Source organism: Muscardinus avellanarius, assembly GCF_963383645.1.
Source record: "Muscardinus avellanarius genome assembly, chromosome: 4".
Classification (NCBI taxonomy): Eukaryota; Metazoa; Chordata; class Mammalia; order Rodentia; family Gliridae; genus Muscardinus; species Muscardinus avellanarius.
In genome coordinates, this window is record NC_137789.1 from 99,629,692 (window position 1) to 99,653,164 (window position 23,473).

The 23,473-nt window shown below is 50.4% G+C and overlaps 1 protein-coding gene across 2 annotated transcripts; it reads left to right on the forward strand.

Moving 5' to 3' along the window:
• Window positions 1–740: 740 nt before the first annotated feature.
• On the forward strand, window positions 741–22,066 carry CDHR1 (cadherin related family member 1; the record flags this gene model as incomplete). 2 transcript variants are annotated; one of them, XM_080694265.1, is made up of 17 exons in its annotated part: window positions 741–795; window positions 1,370–1,465; window positions 2,346–2,491; window positions 3,515–3,565; window positions 4,617–4,706; window positions 5,987–6,073; window positions 7,285–7,401; window positions 8,385–8,528; window positions 10,345–10,423; window positions 11,671–11,771; window positions 13,942–14,145; window positions 14,846–14,998; window positions 17,000–17,164; window positions 17,596–17,663; window positions 18,562–18,790; window positions 20,432–20,695; window positions 21,458–22,066. In XM_080694265.1, the coding sequence occupies 17 exons, from the start codon at window positions 741–743 to the stop codon at window positions 22,064–22,066; spliced, it is 2,658 nt and encodes an 885-aa protein (XP_080550391.1). The 2 variants fall into 2 exon arrangements, with proteins under 2 accessions (XP_080550391.1, XP_080550392.1); XM_080694266.1 differs by having other exon boundaries at window positions 20,432–20,689; window positions 21,530–22,066.
• Between the last annotated feature and the right edge of the window lie 1,407 nt (window positions 22,067–23,473).

Genomic DNA, 23,473 nt, shown 5'->3' on the forward strand with positions numbered 1-23,473 from the left:
AGGAGAACCTCTGGGAAAGAGTGCTAGCCTGGCTGCAGGCAGAGCAGGCGGCTGAGACCCCAGAGGGGGTCCTGATAGCCCTTCTCCACCAGCTACCATCTTCCTAGCCTTTAGGGGCATGGTTCCTGGAACTTATTTGAATTGCAAAGGCATTGCCCCCACCCCCAAGCCTCTTTTTCTCTTTTCATTCTTCCTCCAGGGATCCACTATTTTATCTCCATGAATACTCAGCCCAGAGAGATACTGGGACTCTTTGAAAGTCACAAAAAGTTCATGAGAAGAAATCTTGTGTGGAGCCAGAGCCCCAACAGGACTTGAGGACCCAGGGGAGCCCACAAGTTTTCAGTAGCCTACTAAGGGCAATCTGGGGGAAAGACACTTCTTCCCTCCATCTAAACCTGGAGGCCCCCTGGCTCCAGGCATAGGGGACCTGGTAGGAGGGAGGGGAAGTTTTGTCCCGCCCTCAGTCCACAGCTAGGAGCAAGTCCCTCAGCTTGGTACCCACTAATTGGTCCCATCACGCGGCGGCGGGCAGGAGCGCTCCAGCGACACAGATCCCCAGCGGAGTCATCCGCTTAGCGCCCTCACACCGCCCGGCGCCCCCGCGCCGCGCCCCCTCCCGCCGCTGCCGCCGCACCTCCCCCACGGTCGCCCGCTCTCTCCTCGCGCACCCAGGGCATGCTCGGTGCTCTGGCTCCGGACCTTGGCGGTGGCGAGGCCCGCTACCTGCCCGCGGAGACATGAGGCGCGGGCTGCCGGTTGCCCTGGCCCTCGGCCTGCTGCAGTTCTGCCTGGGTGAGTGATCCCTGGGGCCCCCCGCCGCCCAGAGGGCGTGGGAAGAGGGGCGCGGCAGACCCGGGTCCTAGACCGGCCACTTCCACAGTAGGACCCGGGCTACGGGACGGGAACCGGGGAAATCCTTCCAGCTGCCTGGCCCGATGGATCCGGCAGTAGGGCGCTCCCGGGTGCTTTTCCAGAGTTGGGGACACTGGAGCCCCGTAGTGTGGGGCTAAGACAGACCCTAGCTGCTCTCCCGAGGTTCCGCGGCTCTTCAGATGTCTGCGCTGGGCAAGGGGGGGCGTCCTGTCCCGCAGTGTGACCTTGGCCTGGCCCTGCCCCTCCCTGAAAGGCCAGTCTGCGCTGATGGAGTGGGATGGGGGCCACCTGGTCAAGAGCGCTCCAGATAGTATGTGTCCCTGAGGGCTTGGTCAGAGTCCGAGCCCACAGGAGGTAGAGCGGGTGGGGGACCCTCTCCACCGCCCCAGTGGGGACCCTCCTGTGGGGAGTTGGGGAAGCAGACTATGCCCCGCCTACTACGAAGCTCTCTCCTGGTGTCTGGGGTCTGTTTACCTGTCCGTTTTCTTCCTAGTCCAAGCCAACTTCGCCCCCCACTTCTTTGACAACGGAGTGGGCAGCACTAATGGCAACATGGCCTTGTTCAGTCTCCCGGAGGACACCCCTCTAGGTGAGTATGTAGCCCTGGCATGGGCCCTCTGCGCCTCCCCCGGGGCAGGGTGCCTGGCAGCCCTGTGGTCACAGGGGTGCTCAGAGCTAAGGGCGGTACCTAACCCCCAGGCCGTGTGTGCCCCTGGGAGCTTCACTGTTTGTGCTCCGAATTCCCCAGGGGCATGGCAGGAAAGGAGGTCACCGCTGCCTTGGGGACCCAAGCAGGGCCAGTCCTGGAGACCAGCAGGGGAGCCAGCAGACCGATGGCCCCAGGTGGCTGACAGCAGCCTGCAACTTGAAGTTAATGCACAGCTCCTTAGAGGCTGTGCAACCTTGAGCAAATATATTTACCTCCCTGAGCCTAGGCTGTCTAGGCTTTAAAAAGAACCAAACTTCTAACTGGCTGAGATACAGAGAGATGGAGAGGTGTAAAAGGAGCCATTCTCATCCCCTCTCCCTCACCCTGAGTGCTTCTGAATAGGCCTCTGCCTTCAGAAGTCCCTGAAGAGCCACTCCAGAGACGGGTGCACCACTGCACCCTGGGGCACCCCTCCTGCCTTGAAGTGCTGCTCCCTTCTCCCCTTTCTTCTCCCATCCTAGGGAGGCCCCAGTCCTGAACCCAGTATCTGCACTTTAGTTAGGCAGCACACCTGAACTGCCTCTGTAATCTGTATTCCAGATTACAATCTGGAAAGAGGCTGATAGTGACACCTGGCAGCTGTGAAGATTAAAGATAAGAAGTGGGGAGCAGCCAGCAGGGTGAGGCCAGTTGGGAGCACCCAGCTCGGGGCGGGTTCCTGTGGTGCTCAGTGGAATAGCCGCTGCTCAGTTAATGGTCACATCCTTGATTGTGAACAACTGCTGCAGTCAGGACCAGTTGCATCCCAATTCTCATCCAGGTTCTCACGTGTACACCTTGAATGGGACAGACCCTGAGGGAGAACCAGTCTCCTACCACATCAGCTTTGACCCCAGCACTAGAAGCGTCTTTTCCGTGGACCCCAATTTTGGAAACATCACCCTGGTTGAAGAGCTGGACAGAGAGGTATGAGAGGAGCGGAGGAGGGGACTTGGGGCTGCTGCCTGCTGGGCGTGCAGACACCTCTGTGGGCTGGCAGGTCCTCTAGAGCACACTGGTGTGTATTAGGCCCTCCCCACAGGGCAGGGGACCCAGGGGTGCTACCCTACACGGAAGCTCTGCCTCTGGGCTGCTACCCATTACTGAGGAGGCTTCCCCTGCCAGCCCTGCTAATCTTTTAAGCACGTTCAATTAAAGAGAAATCTATTTGCACTTTGGGGTTTCTGAAAGAAATCTCATAAAGTGGGGTTTTCAGCTTGTCCTTGGAGAGATTCTGTAAACCATGGGAAACTCAGAGAACAGATGGAGCCAGAAAGAGTAGTTGAGAGAGTTTGGCAAATCCTCCCTCAACCCCTGCACACTTCTGAACTTGTGGGTGCTAGGTGCGCAGGCTCCTTCCACTCTAGAGACCTCTGTGCAGGCTGGTTGGCCACACAACTGGATCAATGGCAGAATCTACTCACCACAGGACAGGGTGGAGAAAGGGACAAGGAGGCCTCAGGGACTGCTATGGGGCACAGCACCACGGCATTCATGGGTACCTAGTGACCTCAAAGAGGTCCCACTGTGTCGTGGGGGAGCACTTGAGACACCCCAGGCATGGCCCGCTGCAGAACACTGGCGCATAGAGAAGCCTAGAGAGATAAGGGGAAGAAAGAAAATCCTCCTCCAGCACACCAGACAACTCTTCCCCCTCGCTCCAGCACAAGAGCATTTTCTGCTGAAGCCCCAACCGTCCCTCTGGTTTTATGAGCACCCCTGACACTTGCAGCCCCCAAATAAGGAGGCAGTTTTGAGCCACGTTGGGTGCACTGCTCCAGGGCTCCCTCAATGTACCCAGGTCTCCCTGCCAGGGCAGGGAAAGCTCCTCCAGCCTCAGGGTCTCAGTGGCCTGTCCACTGAGGTGGACACTGAGGTTGTCCACTGAGGATGGACACTGAAATGTCCACTGAGGTTCCCAGATGCTCACTAAGTCCCTATGCTCCACAGAGGGAGGATGAGATTGAAGCCATCATCAGCATTTCTGACGGCCTGAACCTGGTGAGTCTGCACAGTTCCTCCCCTGGCCACCAAGGGCCCCCTTGTAACCCTGGTTGGGACCCAGAAAGGCTGCCCGAAGTGCCCATAGCAGAGGGGATGGAAGGAAGGGGGAGGGCAGAGACGGCAAGCTCAACTCTGCTCCGCTTCATCTACCCTCTCTCCTACCGTGAACTGAGCTGAACAAGGAGCCTCCCTGGTATCCTCCCTCTCTTCTGCCCCACAGCAACCACTTAGTCCTCATCATGCTTCCCAGATTACTGCAGAAGGTCCTGGGGCTCCCTGGACACCCCAAAGTGTGGCAGGAGATAGTCCTCACTGTTCCACGCTCCTGCTCCAAATGCTCACAGCTGTGTTCAGCCACCCCAAGGATGAAATCTAAGCTCCCCCAGCATACTACAGCCTAAGACCTCCAGGCCCAGCACCAGCAGCCTCCCTCAGCTTCTCTCCCCACCCACCAACCCGACCATCTAGCCAGAAACCTCCTGTCCTCTGAACTCACTGCAGAGCTCACTCCTCTTTGCCCATGCACAGGTCGCCTCTTCTTCCTGGCCCACCTTTCTACCTCCTTCCTCTGGTAAAGCTGCTCAGGGCCTTATGCTCAGTCCTCCAGGATTCCCCCTGCTGCCCATCACTGCCTGGCTGGATGCCTCTTCTCAGGGCCTCTGGATGCTCTTAGACAGGCCATGGGGGGCATGGTACCCTGCAGTGGTTCCGGACAGGGCTCTGCTCGCAGGACCTGGCATACCACCATTGTCCCCCTGAAGGGTATCTCTGGGCTCTGGTATATGCTGCTCTTTGCCCTGTGTCTAAACCACCAGGGACACTGTAAAATAATGTACCAGCAGACTGTCTTCTGCCTCCACGGTGGAACACAGTGCTTGGCATTTAGGCTGCCTGATAATTTTTTTGTTTCATAGGTGGATGAAAGAATAAAGGAAGGAAGAGAGAAGGAAAGGGAAGGAATATATGCCTGGGCTTTTAGAGGCTACCATCCTTTCATCCCCCAGATGGTCTCATTGCCTCGGCTCCTGACCCCTCTGTCCCTTCTCAGGTGGCAGAAAAAGTTGTGATCCTGGTGACGGATGCCAATGACGAGGCGCCCAGGTTCATCCAAGAGCCTTATGTCGTCCTGGTTCCTGAGGTGAGTAGGGGAGCCTGAGAGGGAAGATACTCCCACTGAGCCCCGGCCTGCCCCCAGAGCTGCCTAGTGACCTGGCCCAGGGCACCAGGGCCTGGAGAGCCCCTTGCTGACTCACTGTTCCCAGGAGGGCCCTCATCTCGGTGGGCATCCTCCTGTAGTGTTTCATGTATTCCTTTTAATTAAATAAAACCTGTTTACAATGTTTTGTTCTAATAAATGCATGTTTATTGTAAAAATAGAATATATAGAAAAATAGGAAAAATTAATTTTAAATATCATCCTCAATCCTTCAACTTGAGTGAGACTGTGTTAAATTTTGGTTAATTTCCTTCCAGTCCTTTTTTTTTTTTTAAGTATAGGGTTGTTTTTTCTTTTGTTTGATGTAATTATATTTATAGTAAGGTATACTTTCTGTATCCTCTTTTTCATTTTATTTCTACCATAAGCATTCCCTCATTCATTATAAAGTTAAGTAAATATCACTTTAATAGCTTCCATCAAAGAAACATTTTATCATTACCAAACCATTTCCTTATGCTTGGATATTTAAGCTTTAAATTTTTGCTGTCATAAGAAACATCAATCTCTGAGCATAACTTTTTCTTTCTTTAATTAAGATTAATTCCTTAAAGAGCTGGAGGCATAGCTCAGTGGTAAGGCCTAGCATGCTCAAGACTCTGGGTTGGATCCCCAGCATGGAAAAAAAAAACATAAAAAGAAAGATTATTTCTTTAAGGTAGAACCCAAGATTTGAGGTTACGAGGCAGAATGTGAATACTTCTAGATGATCACCTGCTTTGGCACCCTGCCCTGCCAAGTAGAGGAGAGTTTGCCTCCCCTAACCCTTGCCAACACCAGAAATCCTCAAAGTTTAAAATGTTTGCTAATTAAGTAGGAGAGAGTTAGTTCATTCTTGCTTAAAATGTATTTATGTGGTCCCTGGTGATCCTAAATATATCCATGTTTATGAACCATGACTTCCTCGCTGGAAATTTCTGCTTTATATTTAAGCCCTTTATCTGTTTGGGTTTTGGTTTTTGCTCTTCCCTCTCTTTGAGAGCATCGCCCAGCCCCTTGCCATATCTTCCCCCTCCTTCTCTCCCAGGCAATCCTACATCCAGTCTGATAGGTTCCTTCCACAGCTGTCACTCTCCCATAGGCTGCTCAAACTCTTTGTCACCCTTAGCCCTTTAGCCCTTGACCCCACCACTCCCTGCCCCATGCCTCCAGTTCCCATCAGTGCCATGCCTTGACCCTTCCCTGTGGCTGTGGCTCCTCAGGACATACCTGCGGGGAGCAGCATCTTCAAGGTCCATGCTGTGGACAAGGACACAGGCTCAGGAGGGAGTGTCACCTACTTCCTGCAGGTAAGGAGGGACACACAAAATGCTGCAGGGGACCCCTGGATGTACTCCCAACTTCATCACCAGGGCTCTCAGGACAGGTCCTCTCCTGTTCTCAAAGAGTATACTCATGGGCAAGGGACCTGAAAAGGACAGAAGGTATTTTCCCTTGACTGGCCCATGCTGGCTTCCTCTGAGTTGGCCTGTTCCCCTTCCCTCTTCCTGGGGACCCCAGGACCCTCTACTTCCCCAGCCTCTTCCAAGGAGAAGGCCTGGGCACTTTGCATTCCCATGGGATGGAAGAAATCTGACCAGGCCTGAACTCATCAATAGGAAAAAGAGCAGAAGAGGCAACACTCACATCAAGTGCTATGATGCCTGACCCTGTCCTGAACCATCTGTGCCACCCTGGCAAAGACAGAGGCCCTCCCCTGTACCCTGGGAGCAGCTATTAGCCCTCATACGCTGCTCTTTCCATACCGTTCCCTCTGCTCTGCACATCCGGTCACCGCCTCTCATGATTTTCCAAGCAGTAGAGCTTGGTGGCTAAAACCACAGGTTCTGGAAAAATGCCCTGGACTCCACGGGTACAGAAGAGGTCCCTCGCTCAGCACTCATGTCTTCAGCATGTTACCTACTTTCCTAGCTCAGTGTCCTCCTGTATAAAACCTGTCCTCAGTGGATCCCTGTAAGGACTAAACATGCATAAAGCTCCGAGTACAGCACTTTGCACCTGCGCCTAACCCACCCCAACTGGAAAGCCCTGAGCACCCCACAGGGGCAGGTGCTCCTGCCGGCCTCCCTGTCCCACTGCCCTCTCACTCTATGGCAGGTGCTGCCTGGGATGTGTGCAGCCACTTAGCTGGTGTGGTTTAAAGGTCCCCAAGTCTCTCTTCTTCACCATGACTCCCCAGCCCCAGCTCTTTCTAGGCCAGAGCACTTTGACAGGGTTCTGACCTAGGGTGGCTCCAGATCCAGCTCAAGAGAGAGAGGCTAAGGCCCTATTGGGAGGGGGGCATCCTGGTTTTGTCTGAGAATGTGGAAGAGAAAGGCCTGAGCAGAGCATGGAGCAGGCCTTGGGGCGAGAGGGCTGAGTGCCCTCAGGTTGCAGCCTCAAACCTGAGGCCAGAGTTCCTGAGATGAGGGTCCCTGCAGTCCCCTTAAGTAGCAGAGAAGGCACTCCTGGGCCAGCCTGAGCTCCTTCTAAAGGTCCAGTGGCTCTTCAACTCTTACAGAACCTACACTCCTCCAAATTCTCCGTGGACCGCCACAGTGGTGTGCTGCGTCTCCAAGCTGGAGCCACTCTGGACTACGAGAAGTCCCGGGCCCATTTTGTCACGGTGGTCGCCAAGGTAACAGAGAGGGATGAACAGGGGCAATGCAGTCTCTCCCTAGCTCTTTCTGGATTGGTGCACAGTGAGATTCCATGAAGCAGGGGACAGTTTGGAGAGCGGAAGGCACAGTGGGCGCCCAGGGTAGGCAGTGGGATGGAGGCAGCTGCTGTCAGTCCTTTTTTCTAACTGGACATATTATTACTAGAGAGGCTGGCATCTGTGGGCTAGAGAGGCCACATGCCCCTCTGGGGGAGACTGATGGGCCAGGTCACCTAGGGAGGACCAGATGTCCATAGCGCCGAAACTCATGTGCCTCTTGTGTTCTCAACAAGCTGGCCTTCAGGTGCCTCTATCTCCCCAGCCACCCCTCCTCCCTGGGCTTCACTTTCTCATCTGCCCACCCTGGAGCTTAACTACATTCTGCAGGTTCCCAAAGGGCCAGGTCAGGATGCAGGGAATCAGCAGGGGCTTATTGGCCAAATTTCTTCCCCTGAAAATAATAGCCATCATTCTAGACCTAGCAGTTCCTTCTGCAGATCACTGTGCCCTTTGCAGATCACATATTAGGACAGGCCATCTATCCCACTACAGCCTGAGCCAGGAGGCCCAAGACATCCCACCTGCCGGCTCGTCTGTCAGGGCGGGGCTCCACACACACTTCCCGTTCAGGAAAAGAGTCACCAGGCATGCCCTAGGAGGTCTCTGAGGCCGGGATCTTGCCTATGAGTGGGAACTTAACTCTGACTTCCTCCTCTGGTACTTGCCCAAAAGGTATCCCTGGAAAGATAAGTAATTCTGTGTCCAAAGGAACCTATAACTCCAGGCGCCAATTACAAACCTTCATGCATCATCTTGTTTAGTTTTTCCAAACTCTCTTGTGAGGGAGAATCAGCTCTAGTACCACAGAAGTGAACATAAACTGGCAGGAAGAAGCTGGATTCTCACTGGATCTGCTCTACTCTGGAGCCTGTCTTTATTTTGTGTCCCTGATTCTTCCCCAGGATGGTGGGGGCAAACTTCGAGGGGCCGACGTGATGTTCTCAGCCACCACCACTGTCACCATCAACGTGGAGGACGTTCAGGACATGGCCCCTGTCTTCGTGGGCACACCCTACTATGGCTACGTGTATGAGGACACCCTTCCGGTGGGTGGCTGTGCCCCTTACCCAGCACCCTCCCTATGCCTCCTGACCTGTCCTTTGAGATTCCTGGAGTACATGCTGAGGACTGCTGAATCCACACCCTGCCAGGGCCACCTCTCCCACAGAGACATGCTCTGGACTTGGCCAGGCTCGGGCCAGAAACCAGTTCCTTTGCCTTCCTAAAGTAGGGAACAAGGAAGCCCACTGCAGCATGTGGAGCACCCACTGGGTGCTGAGGCTGCCCCAGGCATTTTTTAATTTATTCACCCAGCTGCCAATGTGGGACCCTGGAAAGTGGGGAGGGATAGAGGGGGCAGGGCTGACAGGCTTGGTTCCCTTGGGGCCTTTCTTATACCTCCTGTGGATGGCAAAGTTTCCTTTGTGCTTTCCCAGCCCCGGCCCTACAGCCTGGGGACCCACTCTGCTTCCCTCCGGGTTCAGTGGAATTACAGCCCCTGGTGTTTCACCTCCCTTCCTTATCTTCTGGCCGCTTGGTGAATCCTCAGTAGCACCACTCCTCAGCCTGGCCTGTAGGGCACAGCCTCTGTGCCCCGCACCCTGTTTCCCCACCCCACTCCACGCACCTCTTCCTCCCACTTCAGCTCAGGCTCTGCTCTCCCTGCCACATTTGGTTTGTGATGGAGCAGGGGACACCTCCTCTCTGCTCCTGCAGTATGCAGTGAACACCCCACCTTGAGCTTGTCCTTCCTTGGGGTATGCCAAGACCATGAGCTCCTTGCAGGTAAAAGCAGGCCAGAGCTCCGGGAGTGGCGGCTAATGCTTGTAATCCCCATGGTTGGTTGGCGGAGACAGGAGGATCGCGCAGGTTCGAAGCTAGCTGTGCTGGCTAAAGAGACCCTGTTTCAAAAAAAAAAAAAAAGTATAAAATAGGTCTGGGAGTGTAGCCCAGAGGTAGAAGGGCTCCAGGAACCCCAATACCACCACACACACACAAAAAAAGCAGGCCAGAGCCAGACCTCACTTGGCCATGGTGCAACAACAACTCTCCTAATGGAATTGGATTTCTTTCCCAGCTACCACTTCCCCCTTTCCCAGTTCTTTCTGATCATGAAACAAGAAGAAACTGAGCACCTAGAGGTGGAGACAAGCAAAGAGGGAGGGAGAGATCGAGACTCACTGCCCTAAATGGGTCTGTGAGATGGCCTGGGGAGATCCAGCCCCTCCCACTGAGGAGCTGAGGCAGAGAGAGGTTCTGAGGGTCAAGACTCAGGGCAGGGTTCAGGGGGTGGGTGCAGCTAGCCAGGCCAGGACACAGCCCTGGATGGACAGGCCAGAGGAGGGAGCCCAAGTAGGGTGCTTAGAAAGGTCCTTCAAGCAAAGGGCAAGCTCAAATTGTGCCCGTCAAATGTTTTGAACAACACTCTGGGTGCCCTGGGATAAAATTCTAAGACCTCACATCTGAAGCACCGTGTGGCCAGCCCTTCTGACCTCTTTCCCCATGCACCTAGGGTGGAATGGAAGCTATAGATGAAGGAAGCAGGAGAGGTTGGATTGAGAAGCAGTAGCGAGGCTGAGAATGGCACAAGAGTTAGGAGGCTGAGGAGCTCTGGGCAGCCCATTCTCTGACCCCATGGGCCAGGGGGCAGTGAGCTCTGCTGTCCCTCCAGCCCTGGGAGGGAGGCCAGGGGCACCAAGAGATCCCAGCAGAGCAGAGCAGGGTTACTCACCAGGATGCCCAGAGGCCTGGCTCTTTTCCTGGGTGGAGGCAGCACCACTGCTCTGGGATGGGGCAGTGTCTAGGGAACAGGGTCCCCCAGGGTCACCAACAGCCTCAGGCAGCTGCTCCTGTCCCCTCAAGGGCTCGGAGGTGCTGACAGTGGTCGCCATGGATGGAGATCGGGGCAAACCCAACCACATTCTCTACAGCCTTGTGAACGGTGAGTCGGGCAGCTTTGGGGCTACCACTTTGTCTTGGTGTCCAGAGCAAGGTTCTCCCACCTCTCAAGGCCCTGGTTCCCCTACCTGTGAGACTAAGAAGACAGATGTGGTGGGGATGGGCTGGGCCTCCCAGAAGATGACAGGTGTGTCATTCTACCAGCCACAGGGAAGATAGGCTGTGCCCATCCACATCCCCTTCACCCTGGACACACGCTCATTGATGGCAATGAACGGCAGCATTTCTACCCTCATGATATTGCTTTATTTTTCTTATTCTTTTTAATTGTTTGGCCTAGAGTGTATAATTGAATAAATTAATGCACTGATGATATGCCATTTTCTAAGCACCAGCCCTACCTATGGATGAGAAACTGAGGCCCAGAGAAGCTAACAGGCACCCAAGTCCCTACTGCGGGATTCCAACCTGAGTCTCCTGACTCTAGAGTATGCACTTTCTGCAGCTGGGCAGCAACTGAGCGACTGCAGTGTCCCTGCGGTGGGCTCTTTGGCTCTCAGGAGGCCAGATCGGCTCCTTTAGAGCCTGGTCACAGACACACACACGTGTCTGCAAGCTCTCACCCAAGACCACTGCCTCCAGGCCCTGTCCCGAGGACAGGTTGCCACCCACTTGCCTTCCAGCAGCTCATGCCTGAAAGAGCATGCCCACCAGCGCACACAGCTCCTTCCTGGCACGTAGGCCCTCATGCACTCCCTCCCAATTGCAGTTTCCACCCAGTTACAGGCACTGCTCCAGCCCCTCTCCTGCACACCAGACTCCCTCTCCAGGCCCTTTCCTCTGCTCTCTCCTGCTTCCCTCCCTCCCTTCTCTCCTGCTCTCTCCTCTTCCTTATCTCCCTCTCTCTGTATTCCTTTTTTGCATTCTTTCTCCTGCACACACACACACACACACACACACACACACACACACACACACACACACACTCACGCACAGGCACAGTAATATGCATGAAAAGGGACACAAATTGTACCATATGTATCCCCAGTATGTTCTCTCTGAGAGCCAAACAGAAGCAAGTTCAAGTCCAAGATCTGCACTCAGTGTATCCCCTTAGTCAAGTGACTTAGCCCCTCTGCCACCCAGTTGCCTCAGTGGCAAAGCACACATGGCAACAGCCTCACATTCCAGGAGGAGACCTCCCCCAGGTTATGCTTGAGGAGCCTGTGGCACAACTCCTCTGCTCCCCCCTGTGGCCCTGTGCTGAACTGCATGGGATGTGTCTGACAGGGAGCGATGGAGCCTTTGAGATTAATGAGACATCTGGAGCCATCTCGGTTCTGCAGAGCCCTGCCCAGCTCCGGAGAGAGGTGTATGAGCTGCATGTACAGGTAACCCCCTTTATCATAGCCTTTCCTGCTCATTCTCCAGCCCTGAGAGACTACAGAGGCCATGGGGCCCAAGCCCTCCTCCCTCCCCAGGGCTCAGTCTGGGAGGAACTAGCTTAATGTTGCTAGGGAGCACCTACATTAGGCTTCAGAAGATCATGCAAAGCTCACAGTGAAGGGAGACATTGATTCATGAGCAAGAATCACGAAAACACAGAAGGAGCAGTAGTGCCTCCAGCATAGGTAGGTTCCAACAGATGGAAGAACCCCTGGGATGGAAGAAACTCCTGGGATGGAGTGAAAGTATTGTAAGCCAAAAAAAGCACAGGGATCCCAGGCTGGGAACAGCAGCATGTAACATAGTAAGGAATCAACAAAGAGTCGTCGAGCGAGACTGGAGCAGAGTCCATGGGCAGCTTACAGAAGGAGGACAGTGGGAACCCCAGGCTTGGGGCCAAAGGAGCGAGGCCCTAATGTGAGGTATGGCTTTTTCCCTAGAGCAGGGGATGTGACCAGTGCAGTCACACAGAGACTGTGTTTGAAGGTCTCCAAACTAGGCTTAATGCTCTGTGGTTGTCTTGAAGTTTTAAATTTTTATATTTCCATGGACCTGTCAATTATGTAGCTGGCCCTGCCCAAAAGCAATAAAGAGCCCCTGAAAGGTTTTGAGCAGAATTATCATTATACCTTGTAAAGCTCATTTTGGCTGCTCATTTACCAGTGGAACTCTCCAAGTTGGAAACTATGGCCAACAAAAATTCCCAGGAGCTTCTCTTAGGAATGGCAAGTCAGTGTGTCTGGGGTAGCCCCAGGGCTCTGGGTGTTATGAGCACCCCAGAGATCCTGGCACCATTCCTAGCTAAGGACTGAAGACTTCTGATCTCTGCTTGGGTTTGAAGGGAACTGGATAGGAGGCAGAGACACTCAGTCAAGGTTTCAGAAGAAGAGCGCTTGTGGAAGTAACGAGGTGGGATGGCAGAAAGGGACAATTTGCAAAATATGAAGCAGGCAGATCGCACAGAACATGGCAGTTGTCCGGCTGTGAGGGGCCAGAGATGGATGAGGCCCGCAGTGACACCATGCCACCAGGAGTAGCAGAGAAATTATGAGTCTGGGTATCTGAGGACATTCAAGGTGAAATGTCCCTACGTGAGCATAAAGGTTTGGGATTTGAAGTGTCTGCATAGCTGTGAAAGTCACCAAGGGGAATGCGATCACCCAGAAGGTAACTGTGGGGAGAGAGGAGCTGTCTGCCAGACCTACATCCAAAGAAGCACCCGAGGCTAAGTGAGGGAGAGGAGGAAAGGTACAGTCAAAGGAGAGCCAGGAGGGATGAGAGGAGTGAAGGAGAACTTGCTAGGAGTGAAGTCACATTCGCCAAGGGAAGAGAGCCCTTGGAAGGGTGCAGAGGTGGCAGTGTCAGAGAAGTCAGCGTGATGCATCTAAATGGGAGACAGGTGAGAACTGAGTGGGAGGAGGAAATGCAGACAGCAAGCACAGGCTCCTGAGAAGGGAGGGGTTAGGACAGCAGCCAGGGTGTGAGGAGTGGAGCCAGGAAGGGTCATTTCAGGAGAGCATCTTTACATAACTAGAACATCCTTCCAGAAAGAGGAAAAGGATATTTGCCACATGTTCAAGAGGTACCTGTGGACCTGCAGCCCTAGCTTTGCAGCCTGTACTAGTTATCAAATGCATCATAAAAAAATTTACCCCAAAGCTATTGGCATGAAACAACACACATTCCTATGTTGCTGTTTGTGTAGATCAACTGCCCTAGGTTCAATAGGACTTGGTCCTTAGTTTCAAGATGTCTGTCATGAATGTAATCAGTTTATGGCCAAGAGTGGTGGTCTCTTCTGGAGGCTCAATTGGCAAAGAACTAGCTTCCTAGATCACATGGTAATTGGATGATTCAGTTCCTTTATGACTGTTGACTGAAGTCACCATTAATTCTTGTCAGATGAATTTCTCCAACATAGCTGCCTGTTTCATCCAAGCCAGCAAGGGAAATTCTGCTAGCAAGATTAGAGTTACAGTCTCTCGTGATCTAACCACGAAGTGCTATCCACTGGGCCAGGTCTCACTTGAGAAGGAGATTACACAGGGCATGGATACCAGGGGGGAGGATCATTGAGACTCAAAAGAGTTCAAAAGTCACCTCTCCCCACCCCAGGTGACAGAGGTCAGCTCTGCAGGGAGCCCAGCTGCCCAGGCTGTGGTCCCTGTCACCATCCGGATCGTGGACCTCAACAATCATCCACCCACATTTTACGGAGAGAGCGGGCCCCAGAACAGGTTTGAGCTGTCCATGTATGAACACCCACCTCAGGGGGAGATTCTGCGAGGCCTCAAGATCACTGTCAATGACTCTGACCAGGTACGTGGTCCCACGCGCCCTCAAAACTAATGGGGTCTGTGCAACTGTCACAGCTAATGGAACAGGGACCAACAGATCACAAAATGAATGAAACGAGAGGTTGTGACCAGGATGGAGGAAAGGAACAGTGCCAATCAAAGGCTATCTGTTTGAGCCTAGCATGGTGGTACACGCCTATAGTTCCAATACTTGAGAATCTGAGATAAATGGATCCCAGGTTGGCAGACAGCCTTCACAACTTAAGGAGACCCTCAGTAACTTAGACCCTGTTTCAAAATAAAAAATAAAAAGGGCTGGAAGTGAAACTCAGAGGTAGAACGCCCCTGAATTCAATCCCTAGTACCAAAAATTATATAAAAGACTATTTTCTTAGCCTGAAGGCATGCATAATCAATTAAAAAGCAAGTCAGTCAAACAAAACTCCTCTGCAGCCTGACCCTCAAAGCAGGTGTTTGTAAATGTGTCCTGTCACCTCCCATGCTGGGCACAGGACCGGGCCCAAGTGTTTGTTAATATTGTTTAATCCTCGCATCCTGCTAAGTCTTTCTTATTTTCAGGCAGCTGGTCTTTAGAAAGAATGACTGCTCATCTTTCAGGGTTAGGGGCAGCACACAGTGCCTCCTCCCTTCTCGCAGCTATACATTGGGTTTCTGTTCTCATTTCTCTTCCCTGTCTCCTCTTTCCAAACTCTATTGCTCAGGGAGCCAATGCCAAGTTCAACTTGCGGCTGGTGGGACCCGGAGGCATCTTTCGAGTGGTCCCCCAAACAGTCCTGAATGAAGCCCAAGTCACCATTATTGTAGAAAACTCAGCCGCCATTGACTTTGAAAAGTCCAAGGTGTTAACTTTCAAGGTAGGTGGTGTTCTTCCCTGCCTGTGTGTGTGTGTGTGTGTGTGTGTGTGTGTGTGTGTGTGTGTATGTATGTGTGTGTATGTGTGTGTTGGGGGGGTCTCAGGAGCTCACTCCAGCACCTTGACTCATTCTTGGTGGCACCCTTATTCCTGTCCTTCCTTTTCTACTCTTTTCCTTCCTGACTTTCAGCCCTTCCTGCTGAGGGGGTTTGGAGGGAAGGTGGTGGGTTGGGTTGGGAGAGAAGAGAGGCTAGCACACAGCCTTCTGCAGATTGTGCATAGCCTCCCAGCTTCTGAACCACAGCTAGCCCCAGAAATGCCAGGAATGGGAAGTCAGAGGAAAACTAGTTATATAATATGCTGCGTTCATAGAGAGAAAAACTGTTGATGATCAGGATAGTTTCTCATGAACTTTGCCATCTTGCACCTATTCTGATAACAACCTTAGCAGAAGAGGGGAAAAAATTCTGATGTCATTTGTAATTATGCAAAATTTTAAATATATATATATATATATGTAATGTGTATTACACATTAACATATAGTATGTTAATAAAAAGAAAGCATAAATGCTTTATTAATATTCTGTAAATATTATTATGCATAATTATACACACCTATAGCCAGCTTCATGTTTAAAAGTGAAATATTAGGCTGGGGTAGAGCTTGCTTAGCATACTTGAGGTCCTGTGTTAAATCCTCAGTACTGCAAAAAAGTGGGAAGGGGGATACTAAAAACATTCTATGAAATCAAGAATAAAGCATGAATTTCTGACATCATCACCATTATTTAACATGACTTTTGGAAGAACATTATTTATGGATAAAGAAAGGAAATACAAGCTGCAAACATTAGAAAGGAGAACACAAAATTACCATTATTTATAAAGAAAGTGGTTATTTTCTTAGAAAACCCAAGAGAGATTGAAAAGCTTTTAGAAATACAACAAATCACTAACATGGTTGATTGTTAGTGCTCCCAAATCCAACAGTTTTACTACATATAAAAATAAGAAAATATAATAGAATCAAGGGATTTTTTTACAATAACAACCAACAGATAAAATTTCTAGGAATTACCATAACAAGAAATAGGTGGTATTTAGATGACAAAAATGCAAATTTTCACAAAGGGATATAAAGAAATCAAGACATGCAAAGGTGTACCTGGTTTTGGGGGTTTTGTTTTTGTTTTTGTTTTTGTTTTTAACCAGGGGCATTCAACCTCCGAGCCACACCCCCTGCCCAATTTTTTATTCTTTATTTTGAAACAGGGTCTCATTGAGTTGTGGAGGGCCTCAGCTAAGGCTGCCCACAAAACACGATCCTCCGGTCTCAGCTTCCCAAATGCTGGGATTACAAGCGTGCGCCACCACACTGGGCTGTACCTGGTTTTAAAAATGCGATTTCTGCCGGGTGTGGTGGCGCACGCTTGTAATCCCCGCACTTGGGAGGTAGAGACCGGAGGATCGCGCAGGTTCGAAGCCAGCCGCGCGCTGGCTTAGGAGACCCTGTTTCCAAATAAAAAATATAAAAATAGGTCTGGGAGTGTAGCCCGGAGGTAGAAGAGCTTCCAGGAACCCCAGTACCACCAAAAAAAAAAAAGCGATTTCTCTTTAAGTTACTAAAGAATTCAGCATCACCCCCGATTAACTCTCACATATAATTTCCTTAGGAGAGGTGGTAAGAAGGCTTATGTTGGTTTTTATCTGAAGAAATAAATGTGTAAGAGTAGTCAGGAAACTTGGAACTGGAAAAGAATATACAGATCAGTAGAACTAAAGAAACTGACCCAAATACAAATGGGAGTGATGGAAAGGCTACGCTGACAGCCCAGAAGGGATAGGAGGCCCTGCAGATGTGACAGGAATAGCCGACTGGCAGCTGAGAGTAAGAACTGGAGATGAGGCACATGAGTGCTGGGGGGTGGCAGGTGGGGAGAAGGCTCTTGGCAGACCGACTGTCCACCCAGATGAGCCTCTGGTTTTCCTTCTCTCCCCAGCTCCTGGCCATTGAAGTGAACACTCCAGAGAAGTTCAGTTCCACAGCAGATATTGTGATCCAGCTTCTGGACACCAATGACAATGTCCCCAAGTTTACCTCCCACTACTATACTGCCAGGATCCCCGAGAATGCCCCAGGGGGCTCCAATGTGGTGGCTGTCACGGTACGTTGGGGACTGGCCTGGGACTGAGTTGGGGCCTTCCAAAATGAGACAAATACCGGTCGCAGTTCAAATCACAAAGCACACAGTCATTAGCAGTGGCCTTGAATGAGCTTCTTGACCTCTCTGAGCCTCTTCTGTTTCTTTATCTATGCAATAGGGATTAGAACATCTTCCTGGTCTGTACTGAAGACCTATGTGTAAACCCCAAGCACAAGGCATGGGACACATCCATTTTACAGATCTAAACCTTTTGGTTCTCTATCGCTTCATACCTCCCTGAAGAAAAATTAGGGTTTCGTACAGCCTTCTTGTCAACTCTTCACCAGCTGAGAAAATTCTAAGCTCCTTTGCTTTTCCACTAAAAGCAGCCCTCAGCCATAGGAGCTACATGACAACAGGGCTAGTACCAATGGGAGCTTTCTGTCTTCCAGGCTGTGGATCCAGACACAGGACCCTGGGGCAAAGTCAAATACTCTATCTATGGGACTGGAGCAGACCTGTAAGTAAATCCAGAACCCCAGACAGAGCCTCAGGCAGCGGATTTGGGAGGCTGTGGAGGAGGGTATTCCAAAGGCAAGAAAGATCTAGAAGGATAGGAAAGTGCATTGGGAAGGTGAGCATTCCTGAGGTGCAAAGTGGGAGTGAGGAATAGAGAGAAGCAGTGGAGAGCCCGAGGCAGAGGTCTGGGGGGACAGTCTCAATGAGGTAGCCAGGATGGTCACAGTCTGGATTTAGGCTCATGTATTTCAGAATCAGGCAAGCAGGGTGAGGCATAGAGAAGGAGCAGGCCATAGGAGAAGGAAGGACTGTAAATCAGGTAGTTAATCTCAATAGCTCTAGATGAATGAGTCTTGATAGATGGATGGGTCTTGATAGATGGATAAACTATGAGAGGGGATTGGTTGTGATAGATGGAGGAGTCATGATAGATGGATATATTGTGATAGGTAGATAAGTCATGTTTTGTAAGAAGGGTAAGTTGTGATAGGTAGATGAGTCTTGATAGATTAGTCATGTTAGATAGATGGGTTGTACCAGATGGATGATCTTGATAGATGGGTGAGTCTTGATGTTTGAATGGTGATAGGTGGATGAGTCATGATGGATGGTTCTTTGTAGATGGAAGAACTGTGATAGACAGAAAGATGGGTTGTGCGAGATGGGTGAGTTGACTTAGGTAGGTGAGCTGTGAATCCACTTGCCCACTCAGACAGCAAAGACGGGGCGGGAGCAGGTGTGACACATTAGAGGAGCTGCATGAAGCTCACTGCTGCTTCCTGGAGGTGGCCATCCCCACATCATCACAGGCATGGGTGTGCGTGCATGTGTACACCTGTGTGCATGAGTGTGCATGCATGTACAGGTGCACACCTGTGCCTGGATTCTGTGCCTGGCAGGTTCCTGATTCATCAGTCCACTGGACTCATCTACACCCAACCCTGGGCCACCCTGGATGCTGAGGCCACTGCTAGATACAACTTTTATGTGAAGGCAGAGGACATGGAGGGCAAATACAGCCTGGCTGAAGTGTTGGTCACTCTGCTGGATGTCAATGATCACTACCCCCAATTTGGAAAGAGCGTCCAGGAGAGGACGATGGTGCTGGGAACCCCAGTGAAAATTGAGGTGGGTTATAGAAGCAGCTAAGCTCCTCTAAAAGTCTGGTTCTAGCAAATGAGAGAGACCCTAAGAATATAAGAATCCAATTTAAAATGTATTGAATTCCCACCCTAAGCAATGTATTTTAAGATGCTTTATAAACCTCATCTCCATTTCAGCTCAGAAAAGTCCTGAGAGCTAGGCATATACCTGTAATCCCAGTACTTGGGAGGCTGAGAAAGGAAGATTGCAAGCTCGAGACCAGCCTCAGCAACTTAGCAAGACCTCAGCAATTTAGTGAAATCCTATTTCAAAATAAAAATAAAAAACAGGCCTGGAAATGTAGGCTAAAGATATAGCTCTCTGTGTACTTCAATCCTAAGTAAATAAATAAATAAAATTTCTCTGAGAAAGAAGGCATTACTAATGAAAATCCTGAAGCTCAGATGAACTGACAGGCTTTCCTGAGTTGCACACCGAGCAGCCTGTCTTCAGAACTTTTCCTACTCCCCACTCTGCTTCAGTGCTTTCCCAGTGGGAAAAAAAAAAGCATGAATTCTTGAAGCCCCACAGACTTGAATTTGAATCCCAGCTCCCCTCCTTATATCTCTACCCTCAGACAAGTGACAAGCCACTTTGTATATAAGCTTCTTTTTTTTTTTAATTTGGTTGTACTGGAAGCCCTTAATCTCCAGGCTACACTCCCAGACCTACTACATATATACATATACATATATATATATATATCATATGTATATTATATATATATACACACACATATATATGCACACACACATATATATACACACACATATATACATACATATATATATATGTATATATACATATATATATTTTTTTTTTAATTTGGAAACAGGGTCTCTTAAGCCACCGTGGCTGGCTTCAAACCTGCCCGATCCTCCTGTCTCCACCTCCTAAGCATGGGGATTACAAGCATGTGCCACCACACCCGGCTATAAGCTTCCCCTTTTTTGTGGTGGTACTAGGGATTGAGACCAAAGAATTCAACCTCTGAACTACACTCCAGTTTATATTTTGTTTTGAAACAGGGTATCTTTAGGTTGCTGAGACTCTCACTATGTTGCTGAGGCTGTTTTTGAACTTGTAATCCTCCTATCTCAGCCTCCTAAATATTAAAATTACAGGCATGCACCCCAGACCCTTCCAAAAGCTTCCATTTTTGCATCTATAGTATGGACTCACCAATACCTACTTCCTAGATTTGCTCTGAGAATGGAACTATATAATACACATATAGGACCAAGCATAGACCTTGGTCCTATATTTTCCCAAAACTTCAGGATCATTTTCTATGAACTCAGTGAGCTCCATACTTTTTTTCTTTTTCTTTCTTTTTTTTTTTTTTGTGGGTCTGGGGATAGAACCCAGGAGCATTTGACCTCTGAGCCACATCCCCTGCCCTATTTTTATTCTTTATTTTGAAACAGGGTCTAAGTTACGGAGTGCCTCACTAAGTAGATGAGGCTGTTCGCGAACCATAATCCTCTGGTCTCAGCCTCCCGAATGCTGGGATTACAAGCATGCACCACCACACCCGCCTCAGCTCCATATTATATTGTTATTTATCACAGTGTGTACAGGTGTATTTCTCCAAGCTCAGCTCTGTCTGTCTCTCCATATGCTCAGGCCACAGACCAGGATGCAGAGGAACCCAACAATCTGGTAGACTATTCCATCACTCATGCAGAGCCAGCCAACGTGTTTGACATTGACACACATACAGGAGAAATCCGGCTCAAGAATTCCATCCACTCCCTGGATGCCCTGCACAACATCACATCCAGCGAGGACTGCACATGGTCCCTCCAGGTGCAGGCCAAGGACCGGGGTTTCCCATCCTTCAGCACCACGGCCTTACTCAAAATTGACATCACAGACACTGAGGTGAGTGTAAAGCCATGGTCAGAAAGAAGGGCCAGCGGGCGAGCCCAGGCATCTCTGCCACATGGGCAGAGGGAGAAGTAGCTCCCAGCTTCCTCCAAAAGACACTTAGTGCCATCCAAGGCTAACTGTGCCATCAAACCCAGAGCCTTGGGAATCAGATTGAAATTCTAGTTTCAGTACTTATTAATGTTTTGTCTTTGGGCTTTGCTAAGCCTCTATTACCTTTCCCATACATTTGGAGCAATGATGCCTCTTCACATGGGTGTTGAAAGGTAGAAATAATTTTTTTTTTTTTTTGCAGGTTTGGGGATGGAACCCAGGGGCATTCAACCTCCGAAATATAACCCCTGCCCTATTTTTTATTCTTTATTTTGAAATTGCAGAGGGCCTCACTAAGTGGCTGAGGCTGTCTGAGAACCGCGATCCTCCAGTCTCAGCCTCCCTAATACTGGGAAAAGTGTTTTACATGTCATATATATGTGAAAGTTGTTCAATTTCAGTGTATGGCAATAGTTTCACATAAGTTTAGAATTAGGATTGCAGATAGCGTTGGCACTTCTATATCATTTAGATTAACTTCTAATAGGCGTTAGTTGCAGCAATGGGTAAAAGCTCAGAAAAGTGTTTTAGTAGATATATCAATGTGCAGAAGTGTTCAATTTCAGTGTATTGCAGAAGTTTCACATAAGTTTAGAATTAGGATTGCAGATAGCGTTAGCACTTCTATATCATTTAGTTTAACTTCTTATATGCCTTAGTTAAACCTAGGCGCAAAAGCCCACTCCATCCTCCAGGGATCAGGTGGGAACAGCTTATTCAGTGGGTGGTGCTCTCTTCCAGACGCTGTCGCGAGGCCCTATGGCTGCCTTCCTGATGCAAACCAAGGACAACCCCATGAAGGCCGTGGGTGTGCTGGCCGGCATCATGGCCATCGTCGTGGCCATTACTGTCCTCATCTCCACCGCCACCTTCTGGCGCAACAAGAAGTCCAACAAGGTCCTGCCCGTGCGTCGCGTGCTCCGCAAGCGTCCCAGCCCCACGCCCCACACTGTCCGCTTCGAGTGGCTCAAGTTCAGGCGGGCCAAGGCCGCCACCAAGTTCATACTCAAAGAGGATCCTCCTGGCAAGAACGGCAATGATGGTGACACAAAAGGACCCTTGCCCCCCAGAGCTCCTGCTCTCCCTCCACCCCCCAGCACAGAGCCCAGCACAGCCACCCACTGGACGGTGCCTACAGTCTCTGGATCCCTCACCCCCCAGAAGCCCCAGCAGCCACCCAAACCCAAGGTCGTGGAAAGCCCCATCCAGTCGACTCTGGTGTCTGAGCTCAAACAGAAGTTTGAGAAGAAGAATGTTGGCAGCAAGGCTCGCTTCTAGAGTGTGTCCTGTGGCCTCTCCCTCCTTTCCCTTAACACCTGCCTCTCTGACCATGCTCCCCACCCTTTGCTTGTGAAAGTCACCCCCATTTCATGCAATGATGCAACCTCCATATACAGGGCTCTGGACAGGCCCCGGGGCGAGACATTTCTCAGGCTAGGGGATACAGTTGGCAAATACGTTCCCATGGCCCAGCTCCAAGCTCCTCATCCTTCAGAGGCTTCGAGGTACTAAGAGCTAGCCCTAGCATCTTCTACTCACTAATCCCAAACCTCACAGTCCCTCAGGCCCCACTGGGATCTCATCATCAGGAGCTGGCCACATGAGGCAGGGCCAAAGGTTTGGATCCTAAAGCCTATTTCTAAGAGCTGAAGCTATAGAAGAAGAAGGTGTACCCTGTCTAAAGAGAGCAGATGTAGGCAAGTGCTGGCAGAGATGTACTTAAAGCTTGTATTCACAGCAGGGCTGTGCCTGACACCATTTTAACAATGGGGCTTGGCACCCAGGTGAGATTGCAGAACCCTGCTGTGTTCACATGGGACCAGGGACATAGAGATGCAAGAAGGGCCTTGCCTAGGATGAGGACAGGTGTCCCCAACCAAGACTGTCCTGACCCAGAAGCTGGAGCCAGGGTGAGAGCTCTAGAGGCATCCAGAAGAGTATAAGGATTCCTCTGTACAGAGCTCCCCCCCACCAGTCCTCCTTGAAGAGACAGTGCAAGATGGTAGATGAATATCAGGGCTGAGACCTGGGGAGACTCTCACTTTTATCCAGCTCCTCTGCTCACATCGTGTAACCTCAGGGCAGCTGTTTAAACTCCCTGATCATCTTCTTCCTTGTCAAATGAAAAAAGCAAGCCCCAAGAAAATAGTTGTGCTGAAGGTATAACCAAGTACAAAGTGGAATAATGCAAAGTATTTCTCTGCAGGCCAGTTCTCTGAAAGTATTAGAGCCTTGTGGGTATTCTGCTGAGTGTTTTCAGGAGGCTCTGTTTTGAGTTGGGGGCTGCCACTGGTCCCTGGCAGCCAAAGCTGGATGACAGCTTAGCCCCTCTCTGACTCAACCCCCCACCAATCTCGCCTGACTCACTCCATGACACTTTCAGGGAGAACCATTGCTGGCAGTATCATCCAATCCAAGCCTTTGTTTTGCTGAATAAGGGAAATGAGCCCTCAAAAGAGGAGTGATTTGACAAATGTCACACAGTAAGTTGAGAGTAAGGATCTCGTCTAAGGGCATTTTCCTCTAGCCAGGGCACACCTTATCAATGTTGATGATCTCCCCCAGGTGAGAAGTCCTGCAAAGCCTCTCTGGTTAATACATGGAAGTTATGCCCTATTTAAGGAACCTCTAAGAAAATCTAGATGTGTAACAGAGAGAGAAAAATAGAACCGCTCTTTGCATTTT